The 27,936-nt window shown below is 39.9% G+C and overlaps 2 protein-coding genes and 1 long non-coding RNA gene across 4 annotated transcripts in view; 2 read left to right on the forward strand and 1 right to left on the reverse strand.

The window, feature by feature from the left end:
• Window positions 1–5,704: 5,704 nt before the first annotated feature.
• Window positions 5,705–23,919, forward strand: prrt2 (proline-rich transmembrane protein 2). 2 transcript variants are annotated; one of them, XM_088323661.1, is made up of 5 exons: window positions 5,707–5,906; window positions 11,416–11,647; window positions 12,368–12,660; window positions 15,588–15,717; window positions 21,479–23,919. In XM_088323661.1, exons 2-5 carry the CDS (start codon window positions 11,452–11,454, stop codon window positions 21,493–21,495), a joined length of 636 nt encoding a protein of 211 aa, XP_088179787.1. In that variant the 5' UTR covers window positions 5,707–5,906; window positions 11,416–11,451; the 3' UTR covers window positions 21,496–23,919. The 2 variants fall into 2 exon arrangements, with proteins under 2 accessions (XP_088179786.1, XP_088179787.1); XM_088323660.1 differs by lacking the exon at window positions 21,479–23,919 and having other exon boundaries at window positions 5,705–5,906; window positions 15,588–16,316.
• LOC148347745 (uncharacterized) lies at window positions 22,831–27,696 on the reverse strand. Its single transcript, XR_015848011.1, has 3 exons — window positions 27,370–27,696; window positions 27,189–27,301; window positions 22,831–25,104 (listed from the first exon to the last, which is right to left on the reverse strand). It is a non-coding gene; the product is annotated as an uncharacterized LOC148347745 (long non-coding RNA).
• adprh (ADP-ribosylarginine hydrolase) overlaps window positions 27,088–27,936 on the forward strand; it is a 118,678-nt gene continuing 117,829 nt past the window's right edge. Inside the window, exon 1 of the mRNA XM_088323653.1 lies at window positions 27,088–27,597. The gene's annotated coding sequence lies outside the window, so the exon portion shown is untranslated. The remainder of the gene's footprint in view (window positions 27,598–27,936) is intronic.

Below are 27,936 nucleotides of genomic sequence, written 5' to 3' on the forward strand. Positions count from 1 at the left end.
GTTCGGTGTCTCCGTTCTTCGAAAGAAAAGGACGACTACATTGAGAGGTTACATACATAAAATGATTCAGTTTTAACAGAACGTTGCATCATCCCTTCATTTCTGTGTTATCAGCGTTCTCGTTTGCCCGCGTCCTAGACTTGTCATTTTTGCTTGGGAGGCATAGTCTCAAATCAACGTGCGTCCCCGGGGCGCAACTTTTTTGACACAAAATTCTCATTATTACCCCATTACTTTTATTTTTAACAAAGATTTATAGCACTCCAAACTTTTCGTCGGGCACATCCGCCATTGTTGTTTTTGTCTTGCGGTTCGAGTGTTCTTCTGCACGCCGATCTTGGCAAACGAGCTCTTGTTTCGAGATGTCGTCATGTTTATGGTGCTTGTCGTCGAGGGAAGGTGAAAATCAACACAAAATTGGTAATTCCTTCAGTGTCAGTAATAAGTCAAAACATAATGCAGAAAGTGGTAGCAACGGCAATATCTCCGGCACGTAAAAATGGCGGAGAAATTCTTCGGAAGTTTGCAAAGGCAAGGAAAACAAGCGTGTTGAAGCCAACGACCCGACGAAAGAAAATAAACAAAAGAATACTAGCAAGAAAAGGACTTTTCTGCCAAAATCGACTCAATTATATTCCTGGGGGGTCCATGTTTTGTGATATGTGTCCCCATTGTGACAAAAAAAAACTTGCATTGCATAAATAATTTCACAATACGAACTTTCAGAAAAGCATATTGGATTGGCACAACGACCATGAAAACCACAAATTAGCTATGGAAATTTTGTTGCTGCAGGAAGAGAGAGGCAAGTATGAACGGATACGACATCAAAAAGACTTGGCCATGCTTTCACTGCTAAAAATTAAGTGGATGGCAGTATTTTCAGTATTTTGTATAATGTACAATATTGTAAACCGAAAAATCTGAAGTGATAACTGCTTTGTATTACCAATAACCAGTGGTGATTAAAACGGAATGAAAATATAGATTAATATAATTATTTCAGCAATAATATTTGATATAATGTCCAATATTGTTGTGAACTGTAAAATTTTGAAGTGATAACTGTTTTGTATAAACAATAAACTGTGATGATTAAAACCGAATGAATATATAGATTTATATTACTGTATATATTTGTGGCCGATTTACAATTTCAACCGCGATAAGATTAAATTTTGGGGAGCTATAGATCTCTGTTGGGACCCATAGATTTTTGAGCATGCGAGTCCTCGGGACCCATCACTTTTCACAGGTCAAATGAACACTTATATGCACTAATTCCACCATTTATTTTGGGGATGAGATGGGCATTGCTCCTGGCGATGGATCATCAAAACTCAAGTGTGTATTTGACCACAAGAAGTCGCTACATCGTGTATTAAAGAATAGTGCAAACTAAGACTCAAAGTCACTGAAAAGCACCATTACTTCCCATCCTTATGCAAGGTTTACCTGTAGCAACAAGATGGCGGACAATTACATTGGATTGTATTTACAGGAGGCTCATTTTATGTCAAATTAATGCAAGTTTCTTGAACATAAGCTATTAAAAATGCATATTATTATTTAACAGTGTTTACCTCTAAAAAGCGGTAAACATTATCCCTTTTAAATGGCAACAATTCTGATGATTTTAGATGAGACATCTACATGTTGGTGCAAAAGCAATTTGAATTATCATTTGTGATTACAAGATGAAGCATAGGACTGTAACAAACATCAAATATAGAAATAAAGAAAAATTTATGATGGATAATTATAAATGCACGATAAAATAATCCAATGACAGATAGTTTTGTCAACACTGCTTTGCAGGCCATTCTTGTTCTCTAGACTCGGCTGAGAGCGGCTGATGATTTTCTGTGCTGTGTTGATCACCCTTTTGCAGGTTCCATTAATGTCTGTGGCAGAACATTTTAAGAACAGTAAAATAAAGCTTTTCGGAATATTTGTAAGAATATGCTCTGGCACCTGTGAACTTGAGATTAATAAAAGGGGCGGGGGGGGGGGGGGGGGGGGTGTAGCTGCTATGGATTGATGGGGGTTGTCAAACATGGGGCAGGGTGCATCCGGCCCCCCAAGGGATTGACTCCAAGATAACGCCCTCGCACACTATTTTCACTTTTGTTTTTCTTTATTCTTCCTTTATTTTATTTTCTCTCACACTCTTTTCTATCTCTTCTCTCCATTTATCATTCTTTTTTTATTTCATCCATTCTCCTATCTCATTGTCTTACCCTTTTTATTTCTCCATTCCTTTCACCTGTTTATCTTTTTTCCCCTTTCTCTTTTTCGCCCTCTCTTTCTCTCTACACTACTAGTCTGGCCCCTACTAGTGTAGTTTTTTTTTTTTTTGGGTAGCATGTGGCCCCCAAACTAAAATGAGTTTGTCACCCCCTGGGATGAAGTCTCAAACTATGAACACAAAGATTCCCGTTTCGACGTCTTGTAATTTTCTTCATCCACCGCCAGATGGCGCACACTCACCTTCGCTCCCGCTTTTCAATCTCCTCACGTCCTTTGTTGTTTTCGTATTCTCGAGGTGAAGTAAATGAGATCAACAAAAACGCTTCGAATGTTACAATGGCGACCGTCCTTGTTATGTTTACCGGCCGCAATGGGGTTGTAGCCTCTGTAGATGAGAATTACTGGTAAAATTGAAACGTTTTTGTATTCTCTTTGTAAGAAAATCTTGTTTAATGGCTTGTTTAAATCCCATACTGGAGTCACGTCGCCATGTTAATCAAATGTAACCCGAGACTGTTGGTTCAATTAGCTACACACAGGCTAGGCTATCTTATTTCAAAATTGACTTTAAACGTCATTCAAAGTTAAATAAACACAATTTACATATGCTAATGCTACTCAAGCAGTTCGACCTTTTAAGTATTTTACAAATACAAGTAGAATTGTCTTATTATAACTGATAACAACGTAGAGTACATTGCTACATTGTTAGCAACGAGATTGGACGTGTCCATGGGCGTAACCGGCCTGTTTTTGCGGGGTGCTCGAGCACCCCCCAAAAAATATCGCATTTTCAAAACTCTTTTCCTTTATAAATGGCAGGATAGGCTTAAATATGACAAATGTCAGATAAAACAATTAAATAAAAGTAAAACAAACTTGTGAACAACACCGTTTTGGAAATGGTTTAGTCCTTTGATTCCTAGCACCGCTTTCGCCCCCCAGCCCCCCTCCCTTTTCTGCTCGGCACTTGCGGCATAGTGGCGGAGTCTGTGGAGGTACTTTCAACTTTTTTACCACCCAATGCTATGACTTTTTTATCATAAGATATTAGTCTTATGATGTCACATTAATTGCATGTAACCGAATTCAACAATGACGCAGCTTAATCCGTAAAGTGTAGGGTGAAATTGTAAAGTGATGAGTAGAAAGACTCAGTGTTAAATAATTACATGCTTCGTTTTAAGTATTTTTATGCGTACTCTTAGAAACAAATAAGTAAAAACAAGGCATGGTGTAATAATATTGTCTTGCAACCTCAGTGAAAATGTTTAAATCTAAGCTTAAAACTCACTTCTACTCTATAGCATATGAATAACCTATAATTTTCGTGGACAATATCTCATTATTTGTGATTGCAACATCCTTTGCTGTCTTGTAATCCTGGAAGGGGGATACCACATGTGCAGTCCCTTCTCTAGGTGTTTTCATTTTCCTCATGTTGAGGTTTTTGAGTTTTTCCTTGCCCTCATGTTGGTTCCAGATCAGGGGATGGTGTAATAATAGTCTGAAAAAATAGTCTGTCTAATAACCTGTGAAGCCCTTTGCGACTCTTTGTGATTAAGGGCTATACAAATAAAAATGACTTCACTTGACTCTTTGCTAACTCCAAAGGTTAATGTGATCTCAAATGGTAAGTGACACTCCTGAACAGTGTTAAATGATCCCAAAGCACTATAGGTGGAATTAATATTTTGTTTTCTAATCCGCCAGAAACTCGTATCACCCCTGGAAGTGGCACTCCTGGGAAAAACGCGTGATGGACACCTAAAATAGGCAAACAGATTAACAAGGTAGTGCTTGGAGACAGTTGCAAGTTATGATGAAAACTAAAGAGTCTAAGGCTTTATATTTACACCGCCACACCTGGACAAGCTGATTATTAAATCAAGCGTATCCTTTTAAGAAACTGCCCTGTTTATGTTGACGCATCAGTGGAGAAAGCGCGCTTCTTTTGTAGCCTGGAAATGAAAATCTTGAATAAATGGTGCTTGGTGTGTGCACGGCACCTCCGTCGTATTAATAAACCCTTTTTTTATGATCTTAACAGAGGTTTTATAATGAGACTTTCTGAAAAGCCAACTGCGACAGCGGTGCTATTAAATGTTTCGAAACGGACCACCCCGACCTCCGTTTGGCGCCGGTCAATAATAAGCGCCATAAAAGGCATCGATCACATCGCGTCTTCTGTTAGCTTTCGTCTCCTCATCCGGCCCCTCTCAATCTCACCTTCTCCTATTCTCCTCTCATCGCTTCCTCCCCCTCTCCAGGCAAGCGCCTCATGTTCTAGTGTGGTGCGTTTCGTGAACAAAACGGCTCTATGTGCCGGCTCTTTGAAGTGAACGCCAATAGCTTCCCATTGATAAGAGGATGGCTCTCTACAAAATGCCCCCCTCTTTCATTTTCTACATTTCTGTTTCTCTTTCCCTTTTTCTCCCTTTTTGTCTCTCTCTTTCACCTCATTGCTGTCTTTTCCCTTCCTTCCTTTTTTTTTCTTTCTCTTGTACTCTCTTCCTACCATTACCTCTCTCTTCTACCTTTCTCTTTTTCTCCTCTCACTCTTTCCCTTCCAAGGCCTCTCTCTCCTATCTCTTTTTCTGTAACTTTCTTAATCTCTCTCTAGTTCCCTCTCTATAATTCTCTTTTTCCCTGTCTTCCCATTAAATTGTACCTCTCATTACCTTCTATTCCTCCCACATTCTCTTTCACTCTATTTTCCTCATACTCTCCATCTCTGTCTTTCTCGCTCTTGCTTCATTTCTCCCTCTATATCAGTCTTTCTCCCTTTCTCTCTCTTCCCCCTCTTTCATTTATTTTTTTTTTTCTTTGTCATACTCTCTATTCCTCTTTCCTCTTACTCCTACCTCTTTCTCTTGTTCTCCTCTCCCTCCCTTGATCTCTCCTTTTTCCTCATTTAATTCTTTTTCTCTCTCCCTATTTCTATCTCTTGTATTCTCTTCTATCTCTGTATTCCCTTCTTTCTTTCATTTTCATTTTATTTCTCCTTCTTTATCACTTTCTTCCTCTATCTCCCCCTTTTTTCCTCTGTATTTCTCTATTCCTCTCAATCTCTATCTCTCTTTCTCCCCCTATTTTTCTTTCACCCTCTTTTCCTCCCTCTCTTTCTCCCTACCTCTCTTTTGTTCTCGCTCTCGCTCTCTTTCTTTCCCCCCCCCCTGGCGTCTTGTCAATATGAGCGATGTCATGTTTTTTTTGCTCAGTATAAACAAGTTTAAACTCTAAATGAGGAAAAAAATTTTACTGTGTATTGAAAAATAAAGGCTATTATAATATAGTCATATATTTTGGAAATTAATTAATCTAGTGTCTAATGTTTCATTATTATCGTTTAATATATCATTAAAAAGAAATATGAAGGAACGGCGAGAGCCGAAAGAGCGGGCTGTTTTTTAGTGAGCCGAGCCAAAAGAGCCTTTTCTCTCAAAAGAGCCGGAATCCCCATCACTATCATCCTCTCTGTCCTTCCCCATCCTCGCACACGGACGCTCTCCTGTCGGATGCTCGAACGCACCGCCGACACAAATCCACCCGTTTTCTGCAACATTTTTTCAGGATCATAAAAGTAGGATGTCCGCAGTGTCCTCCTTGCGGATGTGTTGACGACCAAAGCCGGAAAACAACAGCACGCAAAAGAGGTTAGTGGTGTTAAGGTGGAGCTGTTTTTGTTTTTCTTTTTTTTTTCTTTGACATTAGCATCCAACATGGCTGTTTTGAAAGCAGCAAGCTAATTAGTAAGGATAACATTGCTTTGTAATCCCCACGCATGCACGTACATGCACGTACACCACAATACCGCTTTGTCCTCTACTGTGTGTACTCATGTTGTGTGCACACCTGCCAGGCTGTTTTCACACGCACTCCACCGAATCCTCTACTAGCGTATTTGTTACCCGGGTTATTTGTCGTCATGGCAAGGCCATTATGTTTAATTTGTGCAGCATTCATTTGTTTCTGTGGAGTAGGGGTGTGCAAACTAAGGCCTGGGGACTCGCAACCAATGGTAAATGGTCTGCATTTATATAGCGCTTTTCAAGTCAATGAAGACCTCCCAAAGCGCTTTACAATGTGCTTCACACTTACCCATTCGCGCACACTCACACACCAATAGGGAGTCAGCGTCCAAACGCTTTGAGGATAATCAAGATGCTAAATGGTAAATAGTCTGCATTTATATAGCGCTTTTTAAGTCAATGAAGACCTCCCAAAGCGCTTTACAATGTGTTTCACACTTACCCATTCACACACTCACACACCAATTGGGAGTCAGCCATGCAAGGCGCCTACCTGCTTATTGGGGGCATTAGGGAAATGGCTTCCTTCTTGCCACTCTTCCATAAAGGCCAGATTTGTGCAGTATAGGACTGATTGTTGTCCTATGGACAGATTCTCCCGCCTCAGCTGTAGACCTCTGCAGTTCATCCAGAGTGATCATGGACCTCTTGGCTGCATCTCTGATCAGTTTTCTCCTTGTATGAGCTGAAAGTTTAAAGGGAAGGCCAGATTTCAGAGGTCTTGATACCCCTTCCATATCAATATTATTGCTTGCACAGTGCTCCTTGGGATGTTTAAAGCTTGGGATTTTTTTTGTATCCAAATCCAGCTTTAAACTTCTCCACAACAGTATCTCACACCTGCCTGGTGTGTTCCTCATTCTTCATGATGCCCTCTGCGTTTTAAACAGACCTCTGAGACGATCACAGTCCAGGTGCATTTATACAGAGACTCGATACCACACGGGTGGATTCCATTTATCACAGTTAGTCATTTAGATCAACATTGAATCATTCAGAAATCCTCACTGAACTTCTGGACAGAGTTTGCTGCACTGAAAACCAACCTGCATATTAGGTTTAAACTTCAGTAGACCCTCAGAAGACATCAATTGATTTATTTTCCTTATCAAACTTCTACATTTTTTTGACTTTTCAGATATTCTTGTATTCTCTGGTGCAGAAACTAAAGACTTTAAAAAAAAGATAATAATTTCTTCATAAAAATGTAGCCATATGGCATCATTGGGCTTCAAGGTGAGCAGGTTTTCTGTACCTGTACTTGTGTTGTCGAAGTAAACATAAAGAAAAACTAAGTATCTATATGCAGGGTTAATTGCCGACATGGCCGCAGAACAGTACAATGTATAACATCAATATTGACCACACATTGTATTATTTTTTGGGAATGAGTCATTTATTAATTAAAAGAATACCAAAATAGTGATAAAATGTTTTTTTCGTCCCCTTGTTGTGGCCCCTCCCTGCTCCTTTTACTTCACTTATTTAAAGTGGTAGTTCAGAAAACAGTTATTTTCCTCTGTGAAGCAAAGTAATTAAACATTACAATAGCTCTACTGCCTTTTCTCATGACATATAGATCCCTAATGGTCTAATGAAAACAAAGTGGATTTATGGCTTAATAGTTTTTATTATTCTGGTTATTAGTGGGCATTTGCTACACCACAGGCTGGTGTACCCTTCATCACGATGCCTGCAGCGGCCTTTTGTTGTCTTCAGTGGGAAATGTGCCAGTAGGTCCTTGCGGACATCCAATGGTGGGTCGTGCACATGGCTTCTTGGATGGCATCCCACTCCCATCACCAGAGGATGACCGTCCTCTTTTTGTTATTTTGTTCACCTATTCAGAACGGAATCAATGAGTATAAATACATAAAGATCCAAGTCAAAATATTACAAACCAACAAGAATAGATTCTCATCGCACTCATCGCTGTCTATTCCCATCTCAAAGTCACCGTCACCATCTTGTATGGCGGAAATCACACCCTGCACACTGAATCGATGACCTCTCTCTGCTAGTGGCATTCTGAAACCGAAGCAGTACAACATAAATGAACATACTATTGTACCGAACCTATTTGCACACCCTGCATTCCAACGGTTGCAAACATTTTCCACACACAAATAATTCAAATTGCATCTCAAAAGCAGTCCACTCTCCGCTTTGCATAATTTGACTACCACAAAAGCTCAACGATGCCATATGTCAACATTGACATAATAGGCTAAAAATAACATTGAATAAACATATTGTATGTAAACTAAATGTGTACATGCTCTAGACATAGAAGTAATAACAGAAAATATATGTTTAGGGCTTTTCACCTCCCTGAATATGAAAAATCTAGTCCAATGAATCAAAGGCAAGTTGAGCTTCAGACGTTTTTCAGGGTCTGTGACTTCAGGGCCAGCGGGCTTGACTTAAAAACAACCACTGTCAACTGGATCCATTGAAAATGTCAATTTGGGTCTCCACCAATGTTCCCTCTAAGCTGCGCGCATGCGCAATTGCGCACTGCCCGCACATTCTCAGCGCACAAGAAAATCTAGCCAGCGCAATGTTCCCTCTAAGCTGCGTGTGTGCGCAATTGAGCACTACCCGGAGCTTTTCTGCGCACAAGAAATCTAGCCAGCTCACAAAAATCAGGGCTCGAAATTGCTAATTAAAAAGCGAATAAAGTCAAAGTTACAGTGCATGAAGGTAAAAATACACGGGTTCCCCTGACGTTGTGTTCTAAATGCGGTATTTTGAAGTCAAGGTCGACGTAGAATGAAGTTGAGTAAAGTCAGTAGAGTTTTTCGAGAACCGGCTTCTTCGGCTCGGCTCACTAAAAATAACCAGCTCTTTCAGGTCCCAAACGGCTCTTCAGGTTGTTTCTTTAATCCCTACATGATCAAACATTGAGTAAAAATGTACACAAAATCACTTAAAGGAGGGGGGGAGGATAGAACAAAAACGAAAAAAATACCAAAATGAAAAAGAAGTTAAAAGCTGAAAAAAAAGAAACAAAAGAAAGAGAAAAAGAAGAAAAAATTCAGAACAAAAAACAGAAAAAAAGAAAAGTAAGAAACCAAGGAAAAGGGTAAATAGAGAACAAAATGAAAAAAGTAACCGCTAGGAAAAAATAAACTCAACGAGATTTTTTTAAAGGAATTTTATAAAAAACAGGGAAAAAGAAGAAAAAGTTTGTGTTGCATTCAAATAATTTCCAATTATACCAAGTCAATTTTGTTGCCAACATTGTACTTTCACTAAAAATGTGATTAAATCCAGTTGTGTATCGTGCAACCGACTCAATAAGCCCCCAAAAATGTTAATATCATGCGACAAAATATATCAGAAAAAAAAAAAAGAAATGGATATCTTGTGAAAGAATTGTAAGAACAAACGACGTTTGTAGGCAATAGTACATGAGTCAATTCATTCAAAAGTGAAAAATAATTTTGCATTGCCGGAAACTCAGCAAAATGTACCTTGATGTCAAGTTTTGGACATGTTTGATAATGACTTAGTTGCCACACTAGGGATTGCTGTTGCTCACTGTTGTTTCAAGCGTTGCTCACCAACTTTGTGTGAACGCTCAGACCCGTGAGGAAAATTACAGGGATCATTGGTCTCCACTGATAAAAACTCAAGCATTTCATGAGCAGGATCATGTGTTAATGTCTTTAAGTGACAGCGTAACTTATTTGGCTTCATGCTGTCCGCTGCCAACATTTTGAAACATAGCAAGCACACCTGTCTCTGCTTGTTTCTTCCCGCGGTCGGAGTGAAGTGCTACAAACGCTTGAGCAAACTTATCTTTCCAAAATGTTTCAAAAACACATAAGTGAAATTCGTAGTAGATACCTTGATTTATTTTTTTACAATTATTATACTATGAAATACCCTATTATAACCTGAAACCAGAGTACAAACCCTTTTTTCAGGCTCAAACGTTTATTTAACAAAATAAAGTACTGTATAAACTTTTTAAATTCATTTTCTTTACAAATAAGTAATATTCCGCAAATAATGATAAGCGTGCAGATTGTTTCGCCTGGTGGTCAGCAACCTGCGGCTAGAGGGCCGCATCTGGCTCTTTAGTGCTGCACTAGTGGTTCTCAGTGATTTTTCAGAAATGTTTTAAAAATGAAAAAATATCTATCTGTCTATCCCTACCTACCTATAGTCACTTTCTATCAGGGTTTTTTTTTTTTGGAACATGACACTACCGATAAGCGAGGGATTAGTGTTTTCTGTTTTTTTTGTGTAGAAAATAAATAAAGTATTGCCCTGGAAGGGTGATTACCTCGTGTGCTTCTCGAGGTTTTTTCATTTTCCCCATGCTGAGGTTTTTGAGTTTTCCCTTGCCCTTATGGAGGTTTCAGATCAGGGGGTAGTGCAATGGTGGTCTGTGCAGCCCTTAAAGACTTTTTGCGATTAAGGGCTATCAACCCTTTGCACAAACGTGACCTAAAAATGTGCTGACACCATGACGGACGGCAGTAAACCCCAGTAAATAGTGGACGAGGCCAGTGAACAGTCAAATGAATATTGTGGGCGCTATTTAGAGAAACTGTAGATAGCATTAGCAATGCTAGCTAATGAGCGATACAGTCTTCCTTCTGATATGTTCACACATCTAAATAAATTAACCAGTCCACACCATCTGTACAACTATATTGTAAATGGAGTATCCCCATACACCAGTGCTGATTTAAAATTGTATCCAAGTCTGGATGCTTACCAGTTCTACGTAGCTGGTACGCGGTACTGTGCTTTGTTTTGCCGACAAATGCACTCCTGGCATTCCCCTCGCGAAAACGTAACTTAAATGACCTTGTATCGACATTTGGGGGAAATGTAATAGAACAGGAGTAACACGGGGCTCTTAAATACAAATCACTTTTGTGCACGGTGAGAATATTTTTTGGGGCGAAATTTTCTCCTCTGAACTTTCATCTCTCATTTTATCCGTTCCTAATTTGACAGTTCATTTCGGTGTTATAAGCTTGATGGTAGAGCACCTAATAGTATTCCATACATGTGATATTTCTGAGATTACTGATTTGAATTCCTGGCTAATCACAATAAAACATTTCATTTATGTCGTAAGGAATGGCAACGTTGAGACACTAATGTAGCTAGTTAGCACCAGCTGACATATCATGCTGTGACGTGACTCGTACCTACCGGTACTTAAAGGGGTGGTTATATTCTTCGGTCGTGGTTATTGGCATTTGTCTCAACTCAACCAACTATTCAACTGCCGTGTGCTCAAGTGCCTCCTACCGTCCGTCATGGCTCTCATTCTGCCTGAGTGCAAAGGGTCAATACAAATAAACAACGTGATTATCTGCCCTATTAGGTATACTGCCTTGGTTTGAAAACCCCAAAAATCACGATGGCTGTGGACACGGCAGCCGCCTCGTCGTCTCCTTGCGCCTGGACCGGCGAGGAGCGACCGTCCCTGCTGGAGTCGGAACCGGACCAGAATCCTTCCCCGGGAGCGGGCCAACAGAACCCAGTCAGTGCCGGGCTGTCCCGCAGCAAATCCAAAGGCGAGCTTGTCATCGTCATCCACGACAAACTCAAGCACAGTGAGTGTAAAAAGTTATTCTTTGATTTAATTATCATTTGTCTTTCTTCACAAATGATGAAACGGCACAACATCGGATAAAAAGGAAAGCTTGGAAAAATATATACTCCAAAACACATGGTAAAATAAAAATCCGCCTAAAAGCATCTCTGCATCAATGGACGTTGCTTGTTGCTAGCTGTCTGTTTAGCCGCATAATTCCTATATACAAATAAACAGACTAGTAAAACTATTTTCTCGAGGCCGTTACCCTCTTAACTTTTGATTGACATTTTTTTCGGCCAATTGCAGGCTTTGTTTTTAACGGTCCACAGCCTACATTTGCCTATACAGGCCTGTATTGCTAAAAAACACAGCGCCTCCTTTACCTCCGGATAACTTTAGCCAATAGCAACCGATTCAAATGATGATCGACACATGGGTTAGCCAATGAAATTCTGAATAAATTAAGAAAGGATAAGAAGATTTCCCTATTGTATTTAAATTAGACCCTGAAAAAAGTCTGCGTTTATGTTTCCGCACCATCGTGTAAAAATTAGTGATAGAGATGCGGAAAAAGAATTCAAACGTTTACAACTCTTTCACAATGTCTAAAAAATGATAAGCCTTTGGCTTCGACCTGTCATCCGTTTTCTTTCCGGGTGATTTCTTCATTTTGCCAACAACCCGATCGAAAGGAGCAAACGCAAAGTGGTCTAACGTGGCGGTGCTTGTTTCCTAGGCAACGGGTCCCTGGGCGGCAGCGAGGCTCTCTCCCCGGTGGTGTCTTCGCCCCCCCGGCGCCAGCGCTCCGTCTCGTACCCGCATCACGCCAAGACCAGGAAGGGAAGCCGAGCGAGCTCCATCGGCTACACCGCCTTTTCCCCTCGGCCTTCGCTCTCGCGCCACTCCAGTATCGCCACCGATCCTCCTCTGGATCGCACCAAAGTCAAGGATTACCTGGTGCTGTCCGTGCTGGCCTGCTTTTGTCCCGTCTGGCCAATCAACATCGTGGGATTCGTCTACTCCGTCATGGTGAGGTTCCTGTTGGACTTTCTTACTATTTAGGAGGTCAGGACACCTCTGTCCCCCTCTCATCCTTATCTTCGGACTCTCTTTCCCTTCTCCTCTCTCTTTATCTCCCTTTCTTGCTCTTTCTCTCCCTCAAGCTCTCTTTCTCGTCTACTATTCTCTCTGTGTTTCTCACCTTTTTTCTCTCTTTCGCTTCCTCTCTCTCTCAATTTGTCTCTTTCTTCCTCTGTTTTTCTTTCCCTCCCCGTGTCTCTACTTCTTCCCTTTCTACCTGTATATATCCCTCAATCTGTCTTTCTCCCTCTTTCTCTTTTTTCTCCCTCCATCTTTATACCTCTAGCTTTCTTCCTCACTACATCTCTCTCCTTTTTACACTCTATTTCCATTTCTGTTTCTCTCACCTTCGTTCCATCGTTCTTTATTTCTTTCTGTCTTTCTCCATCTCGTTTCCCCGCTTTCTCTTCCTCTCTTTCGGAATCTCTTCCTCCCTCTCTCTTTCTCTCCCTCCATATATCTTGACTTCTCCCTCTTTTTTATCTCCTTTTCTATCTCTCTCTTTCCCTTTATATGTCTTTCTCAATCTTTCTTGATTTCTCTCTCTCTTTTTCCCTTTTTCTGTCTTTCACCATCTTTTTCTATTTCTCTTTCTCTCCCTTTCCCCCTCTCTCTTTTTTGGTCTTTCTCATTCTTTCTCTCTTTCTCCTTCTATCCCTCTTTCTCATTTACTCTGTCTCTATTTAACTCCCTTTCTCTCTGTCTTTCTCACCTTTTTTCTCTCTTTCTCCCTCTCTCTTTGCCTCCCTTTATCTTAACTTCTTCTTCTCTATCTTTCACGCTCATTCCCTCCCTCTTGGATTCTTCTTCTCTATCTTTCACACGCATTCTCTCCCTCTTGGTTTCTTCTTCTCTATCTTTCTACATCTATCATTCTTCCTCACTCCATCTCTCACATTTTTTCACTCTATCTCCATTTCTCTGTTACTCTCACCGCCCTTCCATCGTTCTCTATTTCTTTCTGTCTTTCTCCATTTCGTTTCTCCTCTTTCTCTTCCTCTCTTTCGCAATTTCTTCCTCTCTCCTTCTCTCCCTCCATATATCTTAACTTTCTTCTTTTTCTCTCTCCTTTTCTATCTCTCTCTTTCCCTTTATCTGTCTTTCTCCATCTTTCTTGATTTCTCTTTTTCTCTTTTTCTATTTCTATCTTTCTCTTTATCCATCCTTCTCCATCTTTCTCTATTTCTTTCTCTCCCCCTCTCTCTCTTTTTTGGTCTTTCTCATTCTTCCTCTCTTTCTCTTTCTCTCTCTATCCCTCTTTTTACTGTCACTTCCAACCCAATAATTCTGTAGTTGTATTTCAGTATTTTTGTATAGGTATTTTTGTAGCATTTCAGTTGAAGTATTTTAAAAATATTTCCATAGTCGAGTTTTTGTATTCTTTTTTTGTAGTTTTTTTTAGTGTTGTTTTTTTTAATATTCTTGTAGTATTTGTGTTTTAATATTTCTTTAGTAGTGTGTTTGTATTTATAGTATTACTGTATTAGTATGTTTGCAGTATATTTATTGTATTTCTTAAAGCAAAATAATATATTAGGTACTCGTCTTTTAAGCACTTTGTAGTATTTTGCAGTCTTTTTGTGCATTTCTGTCGTAATATTTCTGTAAGAGTATTATTTTGTGTTTTAGTATTACTGTAGAGGTATATTTGTAGCATTTGGGTCGAAGTATTTTTAATATATTTCCATATTAGTGCTTTTGTAGTCTTTCAGTAATCTTTTGATTGTTGTATTTTTGTAGTATGTCTGTTGTAAAATTTCTGTAGAAGTGTGTTTGTTTTACAGTATTACTGTAAGGGTATGTTTGGAGTATTTCAATAGTATTTTTAAGGAAATAATATATTGGGTACTTGTTTTCAAGCACTAAATGTGATATTTAGTCTTGTAGTAGTTTGCAGTATTTTTGTCGTATTTCTGTTGTAATATTTCTGTCGTATTGTGTTTGTTTTAGAGTATTACTGTAATAGTATGTTTGTAGTATTTTTATAGTATTTTTTTAAGGAAATAATATATTAGGTACTTGTTTTCAAGCACTTAATGTGATATTTAGCCTCGTAGTACTTTGCAGTATTTTTGTCGTATTTCTGTTCTAATATTTCTCTAGTATTGTTTGTTTTATAGTATTCTTGTAATACTATGTTTGTAGTATTTCTATAGTATTTCTTTAAAGGAACTAATATTTTAGGTACTCCTTCTCAAGCACTAAATGTAATATTTAGTTTTGTAGTATTTTGCAGCATTTTTGTCGTATTTCTGTTGTAATATTTCTGTCGTATTGTGTTTGTTTTATAGTATTACTGTAATAGTATGTTTGGAGTATTTCTATAGTATTTCTTTAAAGGAACTAATATATTAGGTACTCGTTTTCAAGCACTAAATGTGATATTTAATCTCGTAGTACTTTGCAGTATTTTTGTTGTATTTCTGTTTTAATATTCCTGTCGTATTGTGTTTGCTTATAGTATTACTTTAATATGTTTGTAGTATTTATATAGTATTTTTTAAGGAATAATATATTAGGTACTCCTTTTTAAGCTCTAAGTGTGATATTTAGTTTATTTGGTCGAAGTATTTTCGGCGTAGACACACCAAGGGACAATGGGGACATTTTAATAGTAGTACTTTTTACCATTTTACATATATATATATATATATATATATATATATATATATATATATATATATATATATATATATATATATATATAGTCATTATATTTCGACCATTTTGGCAGGTGGGATAAAGAGCCTGACGGGCATGTGGCCCTTGATCCGTAGTTTGCCTATCCCTGTTTTCCATGGCCCCGAATCCAAAAGATGTTCCTCTGATGGAGATTATGGGAAATAATTTTACCAGCGTCTCCTATCCCTCCCCAGGCGAAAAACAGTTTGGAGCAAGGCAACTTGGACGGCGCTGTGCGTTTGGGTCGCGTGGCCAAGATGCTGGCGGTGGTCTCGCTGGTGGGCGGGACCCTCATCATCATCGCCTGCGTTGTCAACTTGGCCAGTGAGTGTCCCGAATCCGACCTTTGAACCTTCCCTCTTCTATTTTTTTCCTCCACTTTATTCTTGCGGGGTTACTCTTACCAACTTCTCCTTCTTCAACTCGGGACTTTAAAATCTCTAATCTCGTTGACGACGACATCTCCTTCTCTCAAAGATGGAAAAAAACCCAACAGCAGCTGGATTGCGGCATCATTCATCAGTCATTCATAAAAATGACGCCAACCTTGTACTGTACTGTCTCCATATCATATTTTTTTTTAATTTCTACATATCACGTTAATACTTACGTTCCATGTGCAGTGATACCTCCACTTAGGAATTGAACTAATTCTGGGAGTCGCTTCATAACCTGAAAACTTCGTAAGTAGAGACGCATTTTGAATGTAAATGCGCTAATCGGTTCCAATAAATCGGGCATATCCACTTACAGCAAATTTTTATTGGCCCTCGGCCTTTGTCATAAAATTAATAATATGTGGCTCGCCAGTAATGTTGAAAGCACTGTAAAATCATTTGGCCACCTTGCCTTTGGCTTTCTGTGAGAATTCATGCCCACCCCATTTACAACATGTGGAAATAAAAAAGAAAACTGACTGAGAGAAAATTCAAGAATTTTTTTCACCCAAATCCGAAACAAATCCCAATCTGCCAAGAGACTGTGACTGTCATAAAAAAATGTAATTTTAAGAGGCACTGCCAGCCCAAACGTGCTACAAAAACCTAATTGTAAACGAACACTGTGAAAAGGGGAAGCAAATGGAAGCTGTTTTAACGGCACTGCTGCGCTTTTTTTATGGGAACCTGCGAGTCAAATGAAAATGGTACAAAGGAGAGCTGCCAGGCCGTGCCGCTTAACGCCAAGCACTAAAAACTTCACTGAGGATGAATTTATTAAAAACTGTTCAAAGAATGCAAGGCTGAATAGTCGGCCCGCATACATTTTCACTTTACCAAATCTGGCCCGCTTTCTAAAAAGTTTGGACACCCTTTCAGTAAATCATAAAAGAGCATCAGAACATGAAACAAGTACGTGCTAAGATTAGATTACCGCACAATAAATGTAAAACACATCATGTAAAAAAAAAAAAGAATAGAGGAATGAATACAAATATTGATTTCCCTTCGGCCTCACGTTTTTGGAAAAACTGATCCAATGACGTCCGCTTTTGCCGGCTTTTGCCAAACTGTCGGAAATGCGCAAGGCACACCACATCAAATGGGTGATTCCTTTCCATAAATTCTGAGACTTCATGGAATTTTCCTAGAATATCTTCAATTTGGGCTAAATGAATGATGGCTGCGTCCTCCTCCCCCTCCTCGTCGTCTTTTACCTCTGAGAGTGCCACGAAGAGCATGCTGAGAGCATGCAGCCGGTTTGTTTACGTTCTCGACTGTATTTTTGACTTTGTAACTAGAGGCAACATTTTCCTCTTCAGGTACTTCGTAACCTGAAACTTTTATGGGTAGAGACATTCCTAAGTAGAGGTACTACTTTATTGGATTGATGATAAATACTACAATAAGGTCTTGGGTAAAAGAAAATGGCTGGAAAAGTTGCAAATAATATCAATTAGAGTGCCCTGCGGAGAAGTGAGTGGTTAAAGCAGGGAATTACGAAAAAAAAAGAGTGAAAAGACACACCCAAGCATGCAGTATGTAAATTTGGGTAAGCGAGTTTTTTTAAAGGGACAGTATATTATTTGACCAATATATCTTGCCCCATTGTGAAATGCAACCAAAAACAAGTGCCACCGAGAACAAGGAAGAATACACACTACTGAAACTCAAAAGGACCAAAACACAATATTTCTTTTCATTTTTGCCTTTTTGAGCCTTTTGGGTATCTGTAGCAGCAAGATGGGCCGACAGTTACTTCAGCTCCTTCTAGTTTTGCTTCATGTTATGTAGAAAAAGTAAACATTTCTCGACATATGCGTAGTTTAAAAATGTCGCATTTTAACACAGTTTTTTTTGCTTATATTTAAATGATATTGGTTTTTTTTAACTTTTTTTTAGCACTCTAAAGCACTAAATTACACTGTTTCTTTAACAAGCTTCCTATGACAGATGTGTAATTAATCAGAGAGCTGGATTATTTTGGCTTAATTCTGTGATAGGAATAGGACAGTCCTGATGCCTGGTACTGTAACCATGCTGAAATATCAATCATATGTTAATGCAGGGGTCAGGAGAGAATTTTTATTTCATTTTGTTTGAAGACAAAATGCAACAAAACCTGTTCTCCAGACAAAACCTTATTCTTCAGCGCATTTCATTTCACTGTTTGAAGTCTGATGATTTCAGAAAATCTATGAAGTAATGATAATGACTGCGCCTGTGTCCCATATCGATGAGAATATACCCCTTAAAATGTTTCTCCCTGCCATAATTAGAGAGTTGAGGCTCATTTTGTTCTAAATAATGGTTTCAAAACAAGGTGCGAGCAAAGTTCTCTTGTAAAAATGTCACAAAAAACTGCAAATGGGGATACCAACATATTTATCTTCAGTGACGACAGCTCTGAGTGAGGGGGAGTGTAGCCATTCCTACTGCTCACCCAATAGAGTTGCTCAAGATGCTATGCTAGAGCTATTGGGTGTTTCAAGTTAGTTCTGTGTCTCAACGATGAACATGAATCTTTCATTGAGATTCCATATAAAGGTTTATGTAGCGATTTCCAGCCACGAGGGGGTCTTTTGATGTGACACTCGGACTGTAAACTGTCGTTAAAATTAGGTCCTTTAAATGCCGGACTGAAACAAGAGTTCTTCACATGATCGACTATCAGCTCCGCTTGTTGTGATGTATTAAAAATCCGCACAGTTTTTTTTTTTAATTTTCTGAGCCATATGTATTCATAAAAAGACCCACATATGGCTCGTGAACCGTAGGTTCCCGACCCCTGTGTTAAGGTATCCATACCTACGACAGTGGCTGAGACGAGCGTCGGCCGCCCTCTAGTATTTATTTTTACAATACACGTCTTGCTTTTTTAAGAATAAAAATATATTAGCAGAGTTAAGGCTATTTCTTTAAAGGAACAGTGTGCGTTATTTGAACACTAGATTTAAGATTTAATTCAATCGGGCCTCTCAGGGAAATTCACTTCCGCCGTCTGTATTGCGGGAAATAACAGGTGTTTATAAGGGTAATGGCTGAGGGGATCAGGCTTTTCCCAAGTCCTAAATCTTATTGCCCTGTATCTGCGCCCTGACGGTAGTGGGATGAAGTATGAGTGTAGTGCAGGGGTGTCAGACTCATTTTAACTCGGGGGCCACACGATGGAACAAACATTCTGTCGGGGGCCGGACGAGTAGATTAAAGAGAAGGAAAAAGAGAGAGAAAGGAATAAGAGAAAGAGGAAGGGAAAAGGAGAGAGGGCGGGACAAAGAAAAAGAGAGAGGGAGAGAGCGTGGGAAACAAAAGATATGAAAAGAGAAATCGTGAGAGGGGGAAAGGAAGGGAGTGGAAGAAAGAAATCTAAAGAGAAATAGAAAGACAGAAGGAGAGAAAAGAAAACGCGAAGGGTAGGAAGAGAGAAAGAGAAAAGGAAAAAAGGAAGTTAGAGCAAAAGAAGTTAAAAAGACACGGAGAGAGAAAGAGACAAAGAGCAACAAAGGAAGAGAAAAAGAGAGACACAGAGAGTGAAAGAGACAGAGAGTGGGAGAAAAGGGGTGGAAAAGAGGGCGAGAGAGAGAGAAAGAAAAAGAAATACAGGTACAGTGTCTTTGTTCGAGGCAGCTTTCTTTGGCAACATCAAGTTGACATATTTCAACCTGCAGCTTGTTTTTCTCTTGCGCTTCTCTGAGTGTTGTCTCGCAGGCCGGATTCAATCCCTTAGCGGGCCTGATCTGGCCCGCGGGCCGCCTGTTTAACACCTGTGGTGTAGTGGGTGGGGAATATCTTGGACTATTGTGTTTGCCAGACGTTGCTGTATTGTGTCTCGCAACCATAAACGAGTGCTACAACGCACAAGGAAGAATGCAAACAGAGGAAATTCAAAGTGAACAAATTGCACCATTTTTCTTCTTAAATAAATAATACACGCTGCCCCTTTAAGAGTGCCTCGTTGTCCTGGCCTGGGAAAAGCCTTTTATTAACTCAATGGGATCTCCTAGGAGGATAAAGCGCTACATTTGACCAATTAAGATGTAATTTTTTTTGTTTTATCTCTATTATACTCAACTTGGACTTCATTTTCTCCCTCCATGTTCCACTCGAACCTTTTGTCCTTTTCGCACGTCTTCCTGAAAACCAATGCATGTTGTGTGTGCGGGTGTGTCGTGTAGTACTTTGTTTGCTTGTACACAATGTGAAGTGTTTCTTACTTTGTACCTGCACAAGCAGCGATGTATGTCCTTGCCCGCGGCTAATAAAGCGATTCTCAAGACACATCTGTGAGGAGTTCACTCGTGGGCATGCACGGAAATGAGGGAACGTTTTCCGGGACCTCCCCCAAGGCAAAACCTGTCAGATTTTTTTAACTTGGTTGCATAATCTTTCATGAGGGGAGTTTATTCTGTGCACGTAGCCATGGCAACTTCAATTGATTTATCCGTTAGAGCACGGGTGTCAAACAGGCGGTCCGCGGGCCAGATCAGGCCCGCTAAGAGATTGAATCCGGCCCGCGAGACAACAACCAGAGAAGCGCAAGAGAAACACAAGCTGCAGGTTGAAATATGCCAAAGCCAGGTGCCTCTCACAAAGACACTGTACTTGTATTCATTTCTCTCTCTCTCTCTCTCTCTTCCCCTTTTCTCCCACTCTCTGTCTCTTTCACTCTCAGTGTCTCTCTTTTTCTCTTCCTTTGTTTCTCTTTGTCTCTTTCTCTCTCTGTGTGTCTTTTTAACTTATTTTGCTCTAATTTTCTTTTTTCCTTTTCTCTCTTTTCTCTTTCCCTCTTCCTACCCTTTGCGCTTTCTTTTCTCTTTTTTCTCCTACTGTCTTTCTATTTCTCTTTGGATTTCTTTCTTCCTCTCCCTTTCTTTCCCCCTCTCTCATGACTTCTATTTTTATCTCTTTTGTTTCTCACGCTCTCTCCCTCTCTGTTTTTCTTTCTTTGTCCTGCCCTCTCTCCTTTTCCCTCCCCCTTTTTCTTATTTCTTTATCTCTTATTCTTTCTCTTTAATCTACTAGTCCGGCCCCCGACAGAATGTTTGTTCTATCGTGTGGCCCTCGAGTTAAAATGAGTGTGACGCCCCCTGCGTTAGAGTGAATTGCAAGAATAATTTTTTCTCCTTCTGAGATGAATTTATTGATAAAGGACGTCAAATGTCCTTTTTACCTGGGCTGACAGTTTATGTATTTTTTTCTAGGATTTTTTTAGGAGGTTTGTCAGGTACTTTATATTTTTGTTTTTTTATTTTCATGTGTTGGGTAGAAAAATATTTTGGAGGGATTCTTCCAGTTTTTAAAAAACTATTTTTAGGTTAATGTACTTTCTATAGGTTAATCAGGTATTTTTTTACTTTTGTTTATCTAGTTATTTTAATATATATTATTTAAGCATTTTTGGGGGATTTTGCCCACTGTTAAATACATTTTTGAAACATTTGCCTAATTTAGCGCCAAAGTGCAGGTTTTGTTTTACGCCGGGCCCGGTCCCTCAAATCAAGTTAATAGGTCGGGTTCGGGCTTTTATATCCGCGGGTCGGTTCGGGCTGGATTTTATCGTCCTGATGTTCCTTTTAATACCCTCACATTTCATAGCCAAAATTTAAAAACAGCTCACCAACTAACCCGCTTCCTTTTCCTCCTTTTAGTCAATGTGAAAACCTGAGTTTGATCCCAGGATGAGCCGGGATAAGGCAGCCGCATCCTGATTGGCCCTCACCTGCACCGCCCGTCTCGTACCACCTTATCGTAACCTGGATATGTGACTAACACCAAACAAAGACCCTTCTTTTTCTAGCCCTCCCAGGTAACTCAAGACAACATGTGAAAAAAGGAAAAAAAAACTGCTGCTGGGTCACAAGGGGAAGGGGTAGAATTGGGACAGTCCACTTGGTTATGGTCTGAGACAAACTGATTGGTCCCTGGAGCCTGAATGGATTGGACATCTCAACTGTGGTTGTTAAATCCCCTATGACACGCCGTAACAGTCTCAATCCAGCAGGGAGCCCACAATCTCTCTTCACCTTGTTCTGAGACTCCGCCTCCTCGCCACCTTACCGAGCGAGGGAGAGGGGAAAAAGGGATTAGGCAAAGAGAAAGAACATACGTGCCAAAAAAAAGAAAACGTTTGAAGTCTCAGTTGTTGTCACAGAGCCAAGACATTCCAGAATCTTCTTAGCGCTGCCACGTTCGAAACACTGTGAGCTGCCGTCAATTGTATGTAGCAACATGATGGACACCTGCAGAATATTTACTAGGAAATAACCCAAATCGGTTCAGAAAGAAGCCCATAGGTCAACCCAACGTTCTGGGTTTAGTGGGAAATAACCCATTTACAGTATATATTGTTTTAAACGAGAATCAATTCTCATACCTGTCGACCTCAGTCTATTCCTCCCCTTATAAATAGCAATCCCCTCATTAAGCGATAATAAACCTTGCAAACACAAGAGGGCACCCTAACAAATTTACAGATCACAACGAGCTGCAATTTAAACCCAACGTCTAAATTTGTTTTGTACAAAACATATTTGTTTCTATATCATTTTTTCCTCCAGAATATTAAAAAAGACCCAAGTACCGGTACTAAAACCTTTTGAGCCACATTATTAAAACGGGGGTCTCCAATGTGGTGCCTGCGGGCTCACCAATGCTTGGTCATTGTGATTTTCTAGTAAATGTGATGATTAATCAACCCTACTTCCAATAATTAACCTGGTAGTAACATAGTAACAACATAGTGATTTTATGATTGGTTGATATTTTAGAAATGGGCGACCTGTTTCCCGCCGTGTGTTCATTTCAACTTCCATGATTCCGATTTGGTATTTAGATGAAGAAACAAGACCTGAAGGCAGCAATTCTGTTGACTTCTATTATAAATAAACAAAATAAGTAAGAAACTGAATATTCTGGGCTCTTGAACACGACAAAGTCATCTTTTAAGAAGCATCGATCCCCAAAGAAGCACAGATAATCTCTGTTTTTATCGGAAAGAGGAGTGAGTTGACAAAAATGAAACTTTAACCGACTAAACTTAATACAGATGGGATTTCCTAGTCAAAGTAATTGAGTCTCATCTTCACAAGACACCTTTGTTAAGACTGGATCGAACTGAATTTTGCAGGTGGGATAAGATTATACCAGACTTATTAGAACACCACTTAGAAACATTGTCGGGAAAGCGCTGAATGAATAGAAACATCAAATGAATACATGAAGTAAATACTTCATTGAATTGGATGGAGAAGTGTAAGGTGCATTTATTAAAACTAAATCTAATCATAAGCTTATTAAATAATGAAGGTAATATAACTGGAAAACTCATGAAATCGTGACTTTATATTCTGAGACACATTTTAATAATCTAGTAATATCAAAACGGGTGCCCTTTGCGATAATTGATAACAAAAAGTAGCTCTTAGCTTGAAAAAAATTGTGTTAGATTGTCTAACTAGCATGAAAAACATGTATAGCATTTATCTTGAACCTTTATCCGTTTTGTGAGATGACGGAAGTGTTTTCAATCAAGCGGCCTGAGCTTTAAAGCTCAAATCGTCGGTCACAGGTTATCTTTTTGATAATATTTGTAAACGATATTTGTGCGTTTGAATGGAGGTGAGCGGTCCTCGTCGTACACATGCAGTGTCTAGCGAAAGTATTGGCCCCCACAAGATCTTGTTGTCATATTGCTTAGGCTTCAAGTTTAAAGTCTGAAGCCTGTTGTGTGTTCTTGGGGGGGGGCAGTAGTTTTGCAAGTCACTGTAGCTAGCATAGCGTGAGGCGAGCACATCCTCCGCCTCGCTTAAATGATTTTTCCGGATTTCCGCTGTGTTTTTTCCTCTACCCTTTGTTCTCACTGTGATGCCGAGGAGCCCCTTCTTTCCGACCGGTTTCTCTTTCGATGTGTATTTAATCTCCGGCGTGTTTCGCTCTCGTATACCGCAACGTAGTGCCACCCGTTTGTCGTTTAAGCGAGCGATTTTGGCGACCGGCAGGCCGTGGGATTTTTCATTCTTGTATAAAAGGCCATTTTGGAATTTGATATTTATGCAGTACGTTTATAATAAAGACACAATGCATGCAGGGAGATGGTGTTTGTTTCGTTTTTGGGGGAAAAAAATGAACTTTGGTGGAACATAAATTGTTTTAAAGGCACGGTTTGTATTATTATCACCTCAAATATATAAACTATCATATAATGTTGCTTTTTTTTTCGTAATACTCGTAAGTCATGAAATCTATCTTACAAATCATAAAGTTTGCCTAGAAAAGTGTTTTTCAACCAGTGTGCCAGAACAATCCCATTACAGGAAGTGACCAGACTCTCCAACTGTATAACAAAGATTTGAAACCCCAAAATGTTCATATGTAATCGTAAAATTATTGGTGTGTCATATTCAGGACAGGGAATATTTACTGCGTGTCTAAGATAAAATTTCGCCTATTATCAACAATTACAGTTATTATAATAATTCTAATGAACCAAGGGATGGGCAGGGCACCTGTATGATGCGGCGGGGGTAAACCAGTCAAAGCTGTCAGGCCCTGCTGTTGAACAGAAGAGTGTGTTGTGTCATCCTGACCCGAGTGACTTTGAGCTTTCTTGTATCCCATTTCATCTGGAGGGACGAAAGCATGACCAACTTGGGTGCAGAGGTGCTTAACTTGTTTGGGTGTTTGGGCATGGTCCAAAAAATGTTGTGTGTGTTTTTTGCTACCTTTTCCCTTTTTTATTTTCTTTATTTTTTTATTGTGTTTGTCTAGCTGTCGGTCACCCCTCTTGATGGATATGACCAAGGTAGATAGATAGATAGATAGATGAATCAACCAATTGGATAACATTATTTTGAAAAGCCTCAACAGGAACTCACAAGTGACAAAACCCATCGCAAGTAACCGTGCTCTCATCCCTCCTTTAAAAGCAGACGCGCAAACAGCTTTCTTCGTCTTTTCCTGCAAGCTGCATTCCACAGCTCCTTTAACAGGGAAACCCCAAAAAGGAGGGTCCTGAGGAGGGTGGTACAGGCCTTTCTTTTCCTTGGACTGCACGATGCCACAAACCAAAGCAGGCCAACGCGCATGGGCCCGGATCAAGATGGCTGACGGGGTCTCCGGCTTTGAATCCAGTCACACAAGAATCTCGAGGCTGCGAGATTTTGTGGTTCTCTCTGTTTCTGTCCCCTGGATGAGGACAACCCGCCGTGAGTTCCAGATCGACTGCGAAAAGGGACCTCGCTTTCTTCAGCCCTGGAGGGGCCATGTACCTCTTGCCCTTGAAACACAGGTAAAAATATAGTGAAACCTGATAATAAAACAAAAATAAGTCGAAAAAAAGATCCATTTTAAGCTTTTTAAAAAGGGACTGATGTTGAGAATTAACTTTTAAACATTTTAGATAGCCTCCAAAATCCTTAAAGAAAAAAGTGTTCCCATAAAGGTTGAGTAACACCCACCAAGAGGGAGTTGACATGATTGTCGGCCATCTTGCTACTACGGGCACCAATAAAAAACAAAAACCTTGTAAAGGGCTGGGCAAAAAAACAACAACCAGAGAATAAAAATGGTGCATTTTGGTCACTATAAGTCGCTGTAGTTTGTATTCTCCCTTGTGCTTTTAAGCACTTATTCTCTGCTGCACTACACATGCAACGGCATCTAGTACAGTGTCACTTAAATGCTATTCTATAATTCCAAATCCTAAAAGGAATTAGCATAAAAGTTACCTCTTCTTGGTCACACATGAGCACTAAAGAGAACAATAAACAGAAGACTTTTGAGTTTTTCCTTGCCCGCATGTTGGTTTAAGATCAGGGGATGGTGTCATTGTAACCTGTGCAGTCTTTTGAGACATCTTGTGATTAGAGGGATTCCAAATAAATGGGACTTGACTTAAAAAGCTTGACGTCATCACACTGACTCGATATTTTGTTTGTACCAAAAATTATATTTCCAAAAATAATGGCCCAAAAACAATTTAAATCTCATTAGCTGCACCGCTTATCCTCAGTAGGGTCGCAGGGGTGCTGGAGCCCATCCCAGCAATCGTCGGGCAGTGGTCAGGGGACACCCTGAACTGGTTGCCAGCCAATCGCAGGGCACACAGGGACAGACAATTTGCTCGCTCATTCACACCTAGGGACAATTTGGACCGGCCAATCCACCATAAATGCATGTCTTTGGAATGTGGGAGGAAACCGGAGTGCCCGGAGGAAACCCACGCAAGCACGGGGAGAACATACAAACTCCGCACAGGAAGTCTGGTAGCTGGATTAGAACCCACACAGGAGGTTCCCAAGACCTTAGAACTGTGCCGCACACGCCGTGCTGCCCCAATTTAAATCTATAATTTTGAAAATAATTTGCCCCAAGGATATTTCTTTTCGGTGACCTTGAGTCTCCATAGTTTGTGTTCTGACTTGTGCTTTTTAGTACTTGTTTCCGGTTGCACTACACCATACAGGCCGAATTAATTTATAATATCACAATTTTATGCCATTTGATGAGGTTATTATTGATGCCTGCCGCTGCGGTAAATGCTTTAAAGCCATAAAATAGTTATTCAAGGTTGGCTTGATTCAGCCTACTGAGGGCCTGGGTGTGAAATGAACGGCCGCCACTGGAAAAAAAGCAGTCCCTTGTTGACAGGCAGGGATACAGCACAAGTCAGCGAATTTAACGGCTACTGTACAGCGTCCATTTGTCTGTGTCAGCATTAAATAGGTCAACGGGATGAAATCCAGCTGGCTCGCCCGCCCGCGCCTGGAATCGCCCCCGCGGTGCCGGTTCGCTGCCGGCATCGACATCCTGTCGTCGGCCGGGCTCCATAATGACAAATGACGACGTCCTCGCTCGCTGCTTTGCAGCCTGCTCTCCTCTTTAAAAGGGTGGAATGTTTTCGATAAATACAGACATTTTATCGCCTTTCACGCTCTTTGCGGCGTTTTGAATGTATTTCCTTCCCTTAAGCGCGTCATGCATTATGAATGGCACCAGTCTGCTCACTGAATAATTCATTTCCGAGGCATATGTCTTTGTACTTCGTTGCTCACAAATATGAATGGATTTCGACACTTAAGCGCTTAATTGTATTCAGTATTTCCTTGTCCATTTTCTTATTTTTTAAATTTTTTTAAATGACTCTGTGCAAATATTCACCACTAGAGGTCAGTCTATCATTGGATGGAGCTGGCACCGTCAGCATTCGAGGAAGTCGCCCAATAGAAATCAAAAGGCCGCCGCTTTACATATTTTTCAACCTAAATCCAAAATGTCTTCGAAAATAAATAAAAAGTGACAGGGAATGCAAATTGACGCGAATCCATTTGAAAGTCGACAAAATATCTTATAAAGACTTACCAGGAGCTGCTAAAAAGAGGAACTCGCTGTAGGTGGTCCCCTTGAAGTAGGCCGCATTCGAGTGGGCATTTTTAGCGGCTAACGTTAGCGGCTAACTTTAGTGGTAGAAGCACCTAAAATGGACGTTGAAATTTTACCTTAGCAAACTGCAAACTGTCAAAATGCGGGACCTTGAACTCACGGATTCAACAATGACCAATTGAATGACAAGCTGCGGAAGTTGAAGACACTGAAAGACCCAGTAATTCTTATTTACACGGAGAAGCTAACGACAGCTAACAACATTAGCGGCTAACGTAATTGGCTAACAAGAGAACCGCGGAGAAAAATGGCAGTAAAAGATGACTGACTGTGGATGCCAGAATCTCGGGACTTCTGGATGATACTATTCGAGGCACAGAAGTGAAAGGTAAGTTACCATTAACCCTTAAGAACCATTGATACTGCATAAAGCAACACCAAGATAAACAATTTTTGCTAAATTGTCATACTGGCATCCGTAGTTGGAATCCGTGTTATATTGTGACAGACGTCTAAAACGTGCATTAGATGGTATATATGTTTTTTGCTCGGTTTTAAACCAATAGTATTTTAAATTAATGACTTATTTTTACACAATTTGAGCTTAATATATTTATAATTCACAATTGGGATTTGAAGGAATATTCTGTATTATTTATTTATTTATCTCATATTAATAGGATAAAACTTCATTCATTAAAAAAAAGAATGAAAATGAATTGAACAA

The sequence above is a fragment of the Urocampus carinirostris genome, chromosome 19 (assembly GCF_059441175.1).
Source record: "Urocampus carinirostris isolate Australia breed hairy pipefish chromosome 19, RoL_Ucar_1.0, whole genome shotgun sequence".
In the NCBI taxonomy this organism is placed as follows: domain Eukaryota; kingdom Metazoa; phylum Chordata; class Actinopteri; order Syngnathiformes; family Syngnathidae; genus Urocampus; species Urocampus carinirostris.